This window comes from Piliocolobus tephrosceles, chromosome 14 (genome assembly GCF_002776525.5).
Source record: "Piliocolobus tephrosceles isolate RC106 chromosome 14, ASM277652v3, whole genome shotgun sequence".
NCBI classification, from domain to species: Eukaryota; Metazoa; Chordata; class Mammalia; order Primates; family Cercopithecidae; genus Piliocolobus; species Piliocolobus tephrosceles.
In genome coordinates this window covers 56,284,665-56,297,853 of record NC_045447.1, presented here as the reverse complement: position 1 = coordinate 56,297,853, position 13,189 = coordinate 56,284,665, and the positions used below count along the sequence as shown (strand labels likewise).

At 36.9% G+C, this 13,189-nt stretch overlaps 1 protein-coding gene across 4 annotated transcripts in view; it reads right to left on the bottom strand.

The window, feature by feature from the left end:
* Window positions 1–8,886, bottom strand: part of ELAVL2 (ELAV like RNA binding protein 2) — a 160,238-nt gene extending 151,352 nt beyond the window's left edge. For all 4 annotated transcript variants that reach the window (XM_023203833.2, XM_023203837.2, XM_023203839.2 and 1 more), the window contains exons 1-2: window positions 8,584–8,886; window positions 8,212–8,309 (exon numbers count right to left, since the gene is read on the bottom strand). Coding sequence is in view for 1 of the 4 variants with exons in the window: in XM_023203843.2 (XP_023059611.1) it covers window positions 8,212–8,238 (27 nt within the window). In the remaining 3 variants the exon portion in view is untranslated. The remainder of the gene's footprint in view (window positions 1–8,211; window positions 8,310–8,583) is intronic.
* Between the last annotated feature and the right edge of the window lie 4,303 nt (window positions 8,887–13,189).

The window sequence follows — 13,189 nt, the reverse complement described above, 5'->3', positions numbered from 1 at the left end:
ATGTTGGTCAAGATGTCGATGAGGGAGTTGGTATGCTCAGATTCTAGTTTTTAAACTTTTTGTGAATCACTGTGTTTCTATATATAAAGCGAATGATTGTGTTTGCTTGTTTTACTTTGTAGGGTTATTGTAAAGCTAAAAGAAAAGTAAATCTATGAACACTGGAAAAAATTTTTATTGGCATAAGAAATTAGAGGAAAATAATTTTTAATGTATATAACTTTCTAGTAAATTATACAAATGCCTGTCAGGAACATATTTCCTTTTTTAAACTTAAGTAAACTTTTTCTTTTTCAATATGATTCTTGAAAGTTTCAAAACCAACTCATCAGATAAGAACTCTATGTTAAAACTTCAAAAAGTGAAACTGCCTGATACTTGCTGAAATATCATGGAACACGAAAATGAAAATCTATAGAAAATGCAGAACCTTCCATTTCCTTTTTTGTTTATGAATATAAGCTTTTATCTAAGTCTCGCCTGAGACAACTGGTTTCAAAAACGTGGCTCTTTGAAATTTCAGAAAGGAAAGAACCCCTTCAGAGTTTTTCGTTTAACCAGCAGAGAATTGCATTGTCACAGCTGGAAGCTGAACAGCTGTTGACGCTGACATTTTTCTATTCCCCTGAGTGAGAGTTCACGGACCCTCTCTGTGCCATCAGGAGGACAGTCAGTAAAGGGGTCAGAAATATGTTCCAGTGCAACTCAACTCCAAGGCCACCCTAGAGGACTGGAGAGCAGATCTCAGAGCCACTGTCACCCAAATGGTAGAGACAGTCTCCCTGTTGAGGAAACCCAGCCTCCATGAGGATCTACTTTCTGACTCATGGCCAGATCTCAAGGCTTATGTTACCTGAGGCACCCTTGATATTGGTCAGTCTCAGGAATTTGCTGTCCTCTTAGAATTTATCAATATATATCTCTTTCTTTCACATATATAGGAAATTTCCTTTTCACTCAGAGTGCATTTCTGGGTGCTTCTTAGTGGATACTAAATAGCTAACTCCATTTTGATTTTATAGAAAGAAAAGCAAACAAAAAGAATATTTCAGAATAGCTGTCACTGCAGCACTATTTATTGCATCCACTAGAGGACTCCTCTCAGAATAACTCAAAATCACTCCCTTCTCATTCTCTATGGCCTCTGGCATTTGATGCTCAACTAACTCTTGAGTTGGGCCACTGGCTATATATCAGTATTAGAATGAAAACATTCCCTCAACTTTAACACCTCCTGCTAGTTCAATAAAGCGATGTTTAAATAACTGAACTGGCTTCAATGAACTGTACTTGCCATTTTTTCCTGCTTCTTAGCTAGATAAAATGGAGATAATTAGGAAGTGGATGAGCAGGTTTAATGAAAGCCAGTTTCTTTTGGTATACTCCTGAAGCAGCAATCATCATCTGTTTGGCTTTTGAAGAGCAACAATTATAATCACTTAAACCCCCAAGGGGAACAAAAATAGAATTTACATTAGCATATAAAATATACAGCTGGATTGGGCAAGCCTACAAAATTCTGGGGAAATCATTCTAATCTGAATGCTATTCAAACTCACAAGTAAAATGAGTTCAAGAGTATTTTACATACTTCCTTCCTATAAAATAATACTTAAAACAATGTTGAGAGGATTTTCCTAAAAATGAACACAGGGAGATAAAAAATTGTTGCCAGGAGAGAATCCCCGAGGGAATAAGCTAAACTGTATTGTCAAGATATCAGAGAGCAAAATGCATAATAATATTCACACAAAGTACTAATCACTCTGAAGTGAAGGTTTTTTTACAGTAAAACTACACGTGTTTAGGGGTTTAAGAAACAAATTTTGTTCTGATCACTGGTATAACTTATATATAAATAAGGAAAATTTCAGATTAATAGTACTTCCCTTCTCCATTGCAGATGTGAAAGTAATACAAAGGAAAGTGAAATTGCTTAAGTTGATAATCTATTGTTATAAAACAGAACTCTGTTTCCTATTTTAAAATATTTTCATATCATTTCCTCTCAAACAATCTCTTTCTTACACCCCTCTTTCTAACTGTAGCCCAGATCACAGGCAACCTCCCTCATCATTTACATTATTTAATTACATCTGCTTTTGTGTGCCTTTCACAGTTTACAAGATACTTTTTTTTTTTGGTAGAGCATAGGAGAATGAAAATGAGGCCTTTGCTTTATCCATTATGCTACTAGCAACAAAACACTAACATAAACAATATATTAAAGGCTTTCCCGGCTGTGCACATTTGTCAAAGGCAGTGTATCTGAGAAATTACACTAATGAATCTTGAACAACTCAGCATCCTACACAGAAAACTTGTTCTCTCTCATTATAAGTACATATCAATATGTAAAGACAAGAAAAATATCTACTTCATCTTTCTATATATTTATTTGAAGAGCCACTGTTACATTTCTTTAAAATGGAAAAAAAGTCAGTAAGCAAAATTCCACCGCCATTGAGAAGCCTTCCTGAACACCACACTAAAGCCAACCACAGGCATGTTAGCGATAGCTTCTTCTGTGCTCCTAAAAACACTTTTTACATATCTCTGATACCAATTATCTCACTACGTTATAACCATCTGTTGACATCTCTATCTCTTACACAGAGTATGCATTTCTTGACAGCATAGCCATCTCCTCCAGCCAAGTATTATCAGGTTCTAGCACCGTGCCTAACCCAGTAAGCATGTAATAATGTCTGTTGAGTGAAGTGTATCATTCACTGCATTCTAAGACATCAAAATGTGGTATTCATGGTAGGAATCAAAGTTATATTAAATATCATCTCTACAACAGTATAAGATTTGATGATAAATTAAGCACTGAGAAATTAGAAATTCAAAAGTCTAGATTTCTGTAGCAATCTTAGCTTCAATTATCTTTAACAAAGGATCATGGTAGTATTTTAGATTTTGTTAAATATTTATAATGTTAATCAGCTCTTTAAACTACCTATGCCATAGTTAATTATTTTTACTGAAAACACTTGAAAAGCTGAGTTCTTAGTTCTTAATGGTAATGACCTCAGGTTTCATTAACTTTATAATCTCTATTTTTAAAAAATTAAAAGCATTAACACTGCCTTCTCAGGCTTTGTCAGTGTCTGTCAAGTGAGGCGGTATCTAGCTTGTGTTACTCTGCCCTTTCTGTAATGCTCTGAGAGGCTTTGAAAATCTACAACATATAACTTTACTTTGAACTCAAAATGTGATGATTTTATATTCAAAAGGATTTACAGAGATAATTGTGGTGCATAGCTTGAAGGATTCCAGGACCTATGCAGGAACTTCCTTAAGATCCTTTCTTTTTTTCTTACTTTTAACATAATTCACATTTTTCCTACCAGTTTTCCAAGTGAAATTATCATTTTGTACAGTTATGACAAAGCAATAATGGAGAGGTACAAGAAAATAGACTCCAGAAGACCTATCCTAAAATATTCCTGGATTTGTAGTTAGTAATAGTTAATATTCTTATCATTAGATAAAATTATGTTTTGAGGAATTAATTGTACCATAAATTTAAAACTGAACAATAACTTCCCCTTTTAGCTTCATATTGCTATAACCATAACTTTTATATGTATACTTACATATATTCATCATTTATATAGACAGATTTGTGCATTAATGAATTTGAATGGAAAGAAAAATTGTATAGATGGTTGTATGATTTTAGTACATAATGATGTAATATAAATTTCCACATCAAGGGATGAAACAGAAAATTATATGAACATTTTATTAGCTATTAAAAAAACTTGGCCTGAGTTTTATTTAAAATTAGACCAGTAACTAAATTAGTTTTGAGAGGGGTAAAAATTCAGGGGTTTTTCCAAGATCAAAGTGAAATAGAGTGGTTGAATGCTAGAATACTGTGGGATTGAAATGCTCAAACCTCATAATTCTCCCCTTTATAACCTGGTTCTTAAAATTCCAAAATAATCTGACTTAAAAAAAATCTACTAGTACTCTCACAGTAATGAGGTTTAAACATGATTAATTTGGATGGTTTCACTTTATAAAAAATTAAAACTTACAAAATGTACGTATCAATTTTTTTAAGTCATTCACTTAACAAGATCATTAATTCAAATACTCTTTTAATGTGTGAGTGCTCTGCATTTCAAGAAAAAAGTAAGGCAGTTTTTAAAAAAAGATTTACACAAAACAACTCAGGAGCCCATTTATTGCATATAGTGCAGATAGAGTTATTCTGAGTGCTTTCATTTCTTCTCAGGTGAAAAGTGAAATATTGAGCAGGTTTCTGTTGAATGTCAATGATGTCCTTAAACATATTTCATTGTTACTTAAAGAGGCTTGAATGAATTACCTTGATAAAAATCTAACAATCTCTACTCCACATCTAAGCTAATAAACAAACCCAAGAATAGGCAAGATTTATGTCCCAATCTCTCAAGTCCAAAGATTTTATAAATAAAAAAGATTAAATTTAGAGCATTTTGATGGGAAAGGATGTTTTCTCTGTATTTATTAGAGAGTCTATCATCTTTAATATTTAAAAAGGAGTCACATAATAGGGCCCTACTTAAAACTTTTTATTTTCTGTATCACTTACATGTTTCTTTAGTTCACAAAATGAGGGCAGTTTAAAAATATCCCCCTTAATCACTGTGATTAGAAGTTAATTGATTAAGTATATTAAAGTAAACTCTAGCTTATAAAATATATATTATCGTAAAAATATCAAATGATTTGCTACCTATAAAAATCATAAGATTTTATTACATTGCCAAATGTAAGTGTAATCAAAATTTTAAAAGTCTTGAAAATGAAAAATTAAATCCCATTTTAGTCATTAAAATTTTTAAAATCACTCTGCTTATTTAAGTTCCTTTTTAAGGAAAATTGGGTACAGTTAGGTCTTCCTTTTATTTAGTAGGCATTTTTGCTATTTATTTTAAAATACTTTTGTCATTATAACTGAGTTAATCTTTCTCTCCTTTTGTTTTTGGAATAGAATCGAGAATATAATAAATTCTCCATAATTAATGTCGCAAAAGAGAAATAACCAGACAAACCAGACTAATTTATCCAAACCCAATTTGGGTACAGTTAAAAATATTTCAGGGAAACCTTTTTCTTCAAAAATATTGTATTGAAAAAGTGCCAAGATTGACAGGCAATTCCTACCCTCAGAATTTGTGGCAATTACATGAGCTTTATGTGGAAGGCCTTTTAAAATCTTATCTTTCTATTATTTGATGGTCATTTTGTTTGACTTTGGATCCAACTTTGGAGTTAGATTTTTGATTCATATCCTCACTTTATGGTTCATGAGCTGTCTTACTTTAGGTACTCAGTTTCTAGGTGCAATAAAAGCTACCACCTAAAGTGTTCTGAAGATTAGCTGAAATATTGCATATAAGGCACTTACATATATGATTAAATCCATCACTGAGTCATAGCAGGTAGAAAACACATGTTAACTATTAAGAGTCATAGTAGGTAGACAACACATGTTAACTATTAAAAGTTCTTTGAGATTTTAGATTGTATATTTGACATAGGATACATACTACATTTAATACCAATTAGAAACAATAAATGAAGATTATTTTTGCATTTTTAAAATTATAATGTCACTTCAGCCATTCTTTTTTGCCTTTATGCTTGCAGGTACATTGCATGCCCTGGATATGGTACAAAGGGCAAAACCTGCAATGTACCATTAGATAACCTGGCTGCCATTCACCACCACTTCGTACATCTCACTTTTCTCCTTTATGCATGAATACTTTTTCACTTAAAGTGAGTCACTGTTATTGGAAGCAATGACTTTCTATGAGCGTATTGCTCAGTTGAAAACACTTAAGAATTTTGTGCTTATGAACATTATAGCTTTCTGCTATTTGTTAAACTTATTCTAATAAACTGAGTTTCAAGAAAAATATCAGAACATGACCACTGTATTTCCAATGTGCCAATAACATAAATAGAACATTCATAATTTTGGTATAAAAGCAATTATACTGAAAATAAAAATGTTCATATTTTGTAGAAAAAAATTGGTAATTGTACTTTTATATTTAAATTTCCATATTAAGAATATTTAGCAAACCTAAAATTGGCACAGAATTATGGTGAGGAAAGTATGAGGAATATATAGCATTAAAAAGTCTAAATATTTTAAAGACAGTTAAACTACATGCACTATTAATTATTTAGAAGATAATTTTCAATTACCTAGCTTATTTTAAATAATAATTTTTAATGAATTACTTCAACTAAAACAGGATTTTCAGTGTTTAGGTAAAAACTAAGTAAATCTGATGGCTTCTTTGAGATTATGATTAAAGTAACTGAATAAAATTGTTTTGCTCCACATGTCAAAGTAATTTAATTTTACATATAAACAGGACATATATTTACTTATAAATATCTATACATCACTAGTAGATAATGAATTCTTACTTTGTTTAGCACTGTATATATGTAGTTCAAGGTGTTTATTTTAAAATCCCAGTTAGTATAGTTCAGAATTATAAAATTAAATCCTATGATAGTTGAGTAATATGATCTAAAATTAATTATATAGTTAAGAACATTGCTAGCTGATTGCCTGTGGTCTAAGGATATCAGTGGGTAGAAAAAGCAAATTTCTCAACTGAAATTCTTGCTAATACAAAGATATAAAATACTATACTCTAAACTCTTCTTTTTTCACAAATTTTACTGAATTGATTCCTCTTGTACCAACAAATTAGTAGTTTAACCATTTTGGTGTTTTAGCTCTCAAAAACTGTTTTAAGGATGGTTATTGCCAACAGCTAGACTAAAATCAACAGTGATGACTTTGGAAGCTGACTGCATAAGGTATCACTTTCCTGTGGTAGTTACTGTTGAACTACAGTAACTTCATGTAGAATAGGCAAAAAATAAGTCAGTTGTTAAAAAAAGTTATTAAAATATATGCCCACTAAAATACATTAAGCTGTATTGCAATACAATCATTTTTTAAGTTATTTTCTGTGTTTCCTATGATCATGGGAAGTTTACAATTTAAAAATATTTCACAATAGGGCTTGAGAAATGCAGGCACATGCAATTATATCTACACACATATAAATGAAAATTAAGAATGGACTCAACAAAACAATTCCTTTCAGTGGGTATTTCTGTTTCCATCCCATACTTCAAATGAGAAAACTTAGATGGCCTTGCCTCATCAGAGAATGGTCAGGTCCATTCCAATATAGGGCATCCCAGTTCTCTCCATGGCAACAGCCCTGGATAAGTTAAAAGGCAACTGAAAGTTTTTAAGACTACTAAGCACTATTAATCCTTTTTTAAAAGTGCAGAACAGGCCAAACAATGTAGAATTCTCCAGAGCAAAGGTTGTCTTTTACCAAACTTGGAATTGTTTACACTGTCACAAATACTGTGTTGGATACCTATTCTTGGAAAATGAATGAGATAAAGGGGCAAAACACGGAAGTCCGTCCCTGGAATATACCTCCTATTAAAGACAAAAAGGATTAGGAACGGATGCTGAAGAAGGACTCTTAAATGAATCTGTACACTTTAAAAAGTGGGATGAATGGGAAGAGGGAGGAGAGGAAAGGGCAGTGGGAAGAAGGGTTAATAAGCAATTCCTTTCTCTAGCCTCAAACCTTTTAAGACCCCAACTTTGCGAATGTATTATTTCATCATCATTTAGTATTTAAAATTTGTCTAAGAATAATGACTTCAAATGTTGCTACCTGAGGAAGTGTGAGGAAGAATGGTCTAACTGCAGGAGAGGACACAGAGATAGTTGTAGTGGCTGAGGATAATCCCATTGTTTCTTTTCTTCTTCAGGATTTTGATCAGGAATGACCCAGCTAATGTGTCGAGTTCAGGAAGTCAGAGCTGCAAAGTTCTTTTGAAACCAGACAATAACCTAGTTCCCTTCGCCTTCCTTCCCTGCACCTCTCCCCTGCTGACTGCCAACTCTCACCCACTTTACCTATGACCATCCCAAGAGTATCAAACATATAAATACAGAACTTGTCCACTGGCCATAGTAGAGAGAAAAAACAAAATTAGCACTACCGGTTTGTACGGGTTTCTTTTTGTTGTTGTTTAACCACCCCCTCCTCCCAGCCCCCAACCCTTTGTGTGTGAGGATTCCCCTTCAAACCACCCACAGACCGAGCAGACGAGAAGAAATGGTAATTTTCGGTTTAAAAGTTCACTTACCACGGCAACCTCATATTGCTTTGTCATGCTTTTTGCACTTAAATTTTCAAAACTGCTTGTGCTGGGCGCAGAACTGGGAAGGCAGGGCTAAAGTATCTCTAGTAATCACAACAAAAAGGAGAGAACATTCACCAATCAGAATTACATTTAAATGCACAATCAAACCCCAGAGCAAGAAGCACGGTTCAGAACACACCGGAGAGGGGGTGGGGGTGGAAAAAGACAAACTAACAAAACAAAAGGTAAAGGGGAGAGTTGAGTGGTTGGAGGGGAAATTGATCCAAGCCGCCTTTTGACCGTGGACGGGCTTAAAACCACCACCCCCGCCCCCGCCCCCAGCACCCCCGCGATTACCCGAGTGACTGCACTTGCCTCCAGCCAGCTCAACTGCAGGAGAGGAAATCCCCATCTAAGTTCACTAGCCCTGCCACAGTCTTCCACTGCCTGATGGGTTCCTCCAAGAAAACACTTCCAGAGGCATTCATCCACTTGAGGTCTGGGGTTGGCTGCTGCAGCCGAGGCTGCTTCGAGCAGCTGCTAGGATCGTTGCCGTCTCGTTCCTGCCTCTTTCGAGCTGCACAATAGCCTCGGCTGGGTGCACCTCATTAAGCCAGCCGAGAGCCCCAGGAGCAGGGCAAGCAGTGTGACAGCGCTACCTCTTTGTAATGACTGTATGATGGATGCAACCGAAGGGTGGGGTCTGGGTGGGTCAACACTGTTAACGACTGTATGTATCATTCTGTCCGTCCTCCAGGAGAGGGAAGCCCCCTGCCGTCCCCTCAGGTCTCGGGGTCTCTCTCTCTCCACCCCCACCTCTCGTCTCTGTCCCCTGCCACTCGCGCGCGCACACACACACGCACACACACTTTCCTCCCTCTTCCCCCACCTCCCTATGCCATTTTCTGCAGTCAGCGTTCAAAAAAGTACGAAAACCATCGGGCAATTTCCAACTGAACCGATTACGGACGGCGAATTTATCCAAACACTTAAGGAAGAAGATCCTAAAATCGAAAAACGAAGGCGGAAGGGGCGAGAAGAACGGGGTGGAGTTGGGTGGAGGAGCGAGCGGGAAGTTAACTGGCCAATAGTTTGCAACTGCCGGTCAACACGCGTAGCCGACTCAGCGCTGCCCGCGAGGCGCGGGACGCCGCCTGCACGTGAGCCGCGCTCCTCCCAGTGCCCGGGACGGTGTCGGGGGCGGGCTGCACCGTGAGAAGAGCAAAATAAAACCAGCCCTAGAGGCGCCGGCTGGGGCCGAGATTGCAGGAGTAAGTTCTGCATCTAGGCAGCGCGCAGCCAGTTGGGGAAGAACTGCAACCAGACCGAAAGAAAGTCCGACCCACCCGGAAGGGCTGCCAGGGAGTGTCAGGGTCGGAGACTCTCTAGTCGGGCGAGGGCTCCTTCCCCCGGCCATTGGGTCCCCGTTTGGATCAACACCCCCGTCCCGCTTCAGAGCGTCGGCCCCACAGGTGCGCAGCTTAGTCACCACGCTGGGGACTAGACCCCCGCCTCTCTCTCTCTTCCCTTTCTCTCCGGACCCGACATCCTCTTCACGTCTCACTCCATTCTTCACGTCACTCCATCTCTTCACGTCTCACATCTCCAGTCTCTTCACGTCTCACTCTCTTCACGTCTCACGTCTCCAGTCTTGCCTGTGCTGGCCAAGCTGCCCCAGGGAGGCAAAAAAAAAAAAAAAAAAAAAAAAAAAAAAAAAATTCTCTGCTTTCCCCCCCTTTAAGGGGAGCCTTGGATCTTTGTTTCACTGCCACCCCACTGACACCACCCAATTGACATTTTACCCCCTTTCAGTTTTGTTGATGGTCCCAAGAACCTAGTTCACAGGCACTGGTTTTTCTGCTATAGGAAAGGCTTACAGAAAGATTTTTGTTTCCCTATGTGGACAAGTATACTTATTTTACATTCAGCCTCCCATTTCCAACTTAACTATGATGCCGTACGCTCTTCATGTGGCTAAGAGCACCTTCCAGACATCCTGAGCGATTTCTTCAGAACCGCGTGGATGCTATTTATTTATATTTATTAGAGTTTATGGAGCACCACTTCTCTGACTCTGTGCAATAGACTTCTATGTTTTTATCATTGATGTCTTATAGCAGTAAGAGAAAGCAAGAAGCATAGAGAAAACAGGGTATTTATGTCTAATGAAGCATCTCTCCCTTTTTATATCGGCCATTTATTAATCAGTTAAAATTTGTGCAGCCTGCTCTAGGCCATGGGATAGCACTAAAGATTTTATGCCACTCCTCAAAGAGCTTCTGATCCATGGGGAAGGCAAAAGAACCTTTAGCTCTTAATTGCTTCTAACAAGAAACCACTTTTAATAGATGGGAAGGAGAGACCTTGTCAGAAAGCTTTCAGCAAAGGAAAGGAACACTGTGGTGTTGACCTCAGTGGTTCTTTCAGGTCATAAACCTGCAAGGCCTCTGAAGTCTCCTCTCATGTATTTATTTATTTTTTAACCAATTGCTTTCCCCACCTTTTTACAATTGTGTGTTTTAAAGGTAGTACCAAACTTCTGTTCACATATTTCCTAGAATTAAATATAAAGGAAAGGGTAGGGGGCAAGAGAAGGCCAGTTGGAATTAGTGAGAAATCTAAATTAATTGACTAATTAATTAATTTACTAGCAGTAACACCAACTTAAGCTTGCCTAAAAGAAGTCCTTAGTGATATGACTTAATGAGTAAAAATAAGAATTACAGATAATTATATATGATGTATAATTGTATTAAATTAGCAAAATAATTGTTTTTATGTAAATAGTTCTCTGTAAGGGCATCTGAAAACTGTTCAAACATTTCCTCTTACATTGTTTTAGTAATAAACTTGCATAATGAAAAAGATAAGTATAAAATAGTTGGGAGTGGCGATAGTTAATTGATTTTGTAGTATGTTATTGTAATCATAACAAAAGTTTATTATTAAAGTTCTCCATTTCTTTAAAACCTAGATGGGCAAGATACTAAATACTTTTCTTGGAATATGTCATCTTGATTGAAAACTACTAGGATATTTTTGAAAAAATAGCTCATTAGCTGGCCGGGTAAGTTTGTTTGTTTACAATGGACTTTTCAATGATGGTGGTAGGCATCCTGGAAGATAGCCACTTTACTAAGTTCATTTTTCTCTGTTCTTGTCTGCTTTTCTAACCTTGAACTTTATTTAGTCAGGGAAAATGGAAGGAATGGGAATGCTAACTAATGGAAGAAAGATATTTTCTTTGAACTTTGAAAAACAGACTTAAGTAATTGAACCATAAATGTAGAAACTGGGCTTTTAACAAATGAAAATTTTAAGATGTATAAAAACAGCTCCCATAAGTTTATGCACCAAATGTATTAACCGTGTGATATATAAGATTGCACCTGGGAAAAGTTAACACCATTGGAGATTATTAAGACTTACCAACTCACTCAGCTTTAATAAGGAGAACTTGAGCCAAGTGTGGAACACCGTTGTACCGAATTGGCCAGAATTATACAGTTAAATGTAAATACATTTTTTTCTGGGAGGTAAAGATATTAAGCCCCCAAAACACTTTTGATATGTTTTTTAAAAACTACTGTCCTGCAAAAAATGTTTGTCCTACCAAAAGTTTCTAGCCTCTTCCCTAATAACCTATATGACAGTGTTTGTACCACTTGGAAAAGATGTTTAATATCTGAACAAGGTAATATGTTCTATTTCCTATTTTTGTTAATGGGATTATAGATGTGATGTATTTCAGGCTCTGCATTATCTATGGCAGGAAAAAATTGAGGGCAAAAGAGTTTCTTTGGCATACATCAAGGACTACATTGCAATCAATACAAGCAAACCAAGTCTGGAAAATATATAAGCTAGGTATTAGTACTATAAGTAATTCACTTATAAGTAATTCACTGTCTATAAATCTCCTACTAGTGGGTGAATGTTGAAAGTCATATAAGGGCTTCAGTGACTAATGGAATACAGTTGTTCATCCCAAGCGACCTTGGCTATGCTTTTAGAAACTTCTCAAGTTCTGCTACGTGTAAGAACAAGATCATGTCTAAGAATTCAGTAAGGATTTTAAAGATTGTCTTGCATGCTACCTTTGAAAAGCAAGTTCTGGGCCGGGCACAGTGGCTCAAGCCTGTAATCCCAGCACTTTGGGAGGCTGAGACGGGCGGATCACGAGGTCAGGAGATCGAGACCATCCTGGTTAACACGGTGAGACCCCGTCTCTACTAAAAAATACAAAAAACTAGCCGGGCGCGGTGGCGGGCGTCTGTAGTCCCAGCTACTCGGGAGGCTGAGGCAGGAGAATGGCGGGAACCCAGGAGGCGGAGCTTGCAGTGAGCTGAGATCTGGCCACTGCACTCCAGCCTGGGCGACAGAGCGAGACTGCGTCTCAAAAAAAAAAAAAAAAAAACAAGTTCAATACTTAGTCTTTCAGAAAGCATTTGTTTGCATGCTGTTAAGATTTCTTTACCCAAGTTAGACAGCAGAGTTTCTAGAGTCATATAGAAATTGGTTCCAATGCTTATAAACTGGGTGACTTGTACAATTCTCTTAATTACACTGGATCACACTTCCTTCTTTAGTAAAATTAAAAGAACAAGGACCAACTCCTACAGTTGTGATGATTTAATGATACAAAGTGTAAAAACATACTGCCTAGTAAAATGTCAGTCCCATTGAGATAGAAATTGTAATTTGCCTCACTGGATGTGAATTCTTAACCTCCTCCCTCCTTGTCTTTTTCTAACTTAGAGACTGGAAAGGTGAATATTTCATTTCCCAGTTTTCTTTGCATCTAGTAGTGGCTGTTTGACATAGTTATGGAAGACTAAATGTAAATACGGCTGGGGGTGGTGGCTGATGCCTGTAATCCCAGCATTTTGGGAGGCCGAGGTGGGCAGATCACCTGAGGTCAGGAGTTCAAGACCAACCTGGCCAACATAGCAAAACCCCATCTCTACTAAAAAATACAAAA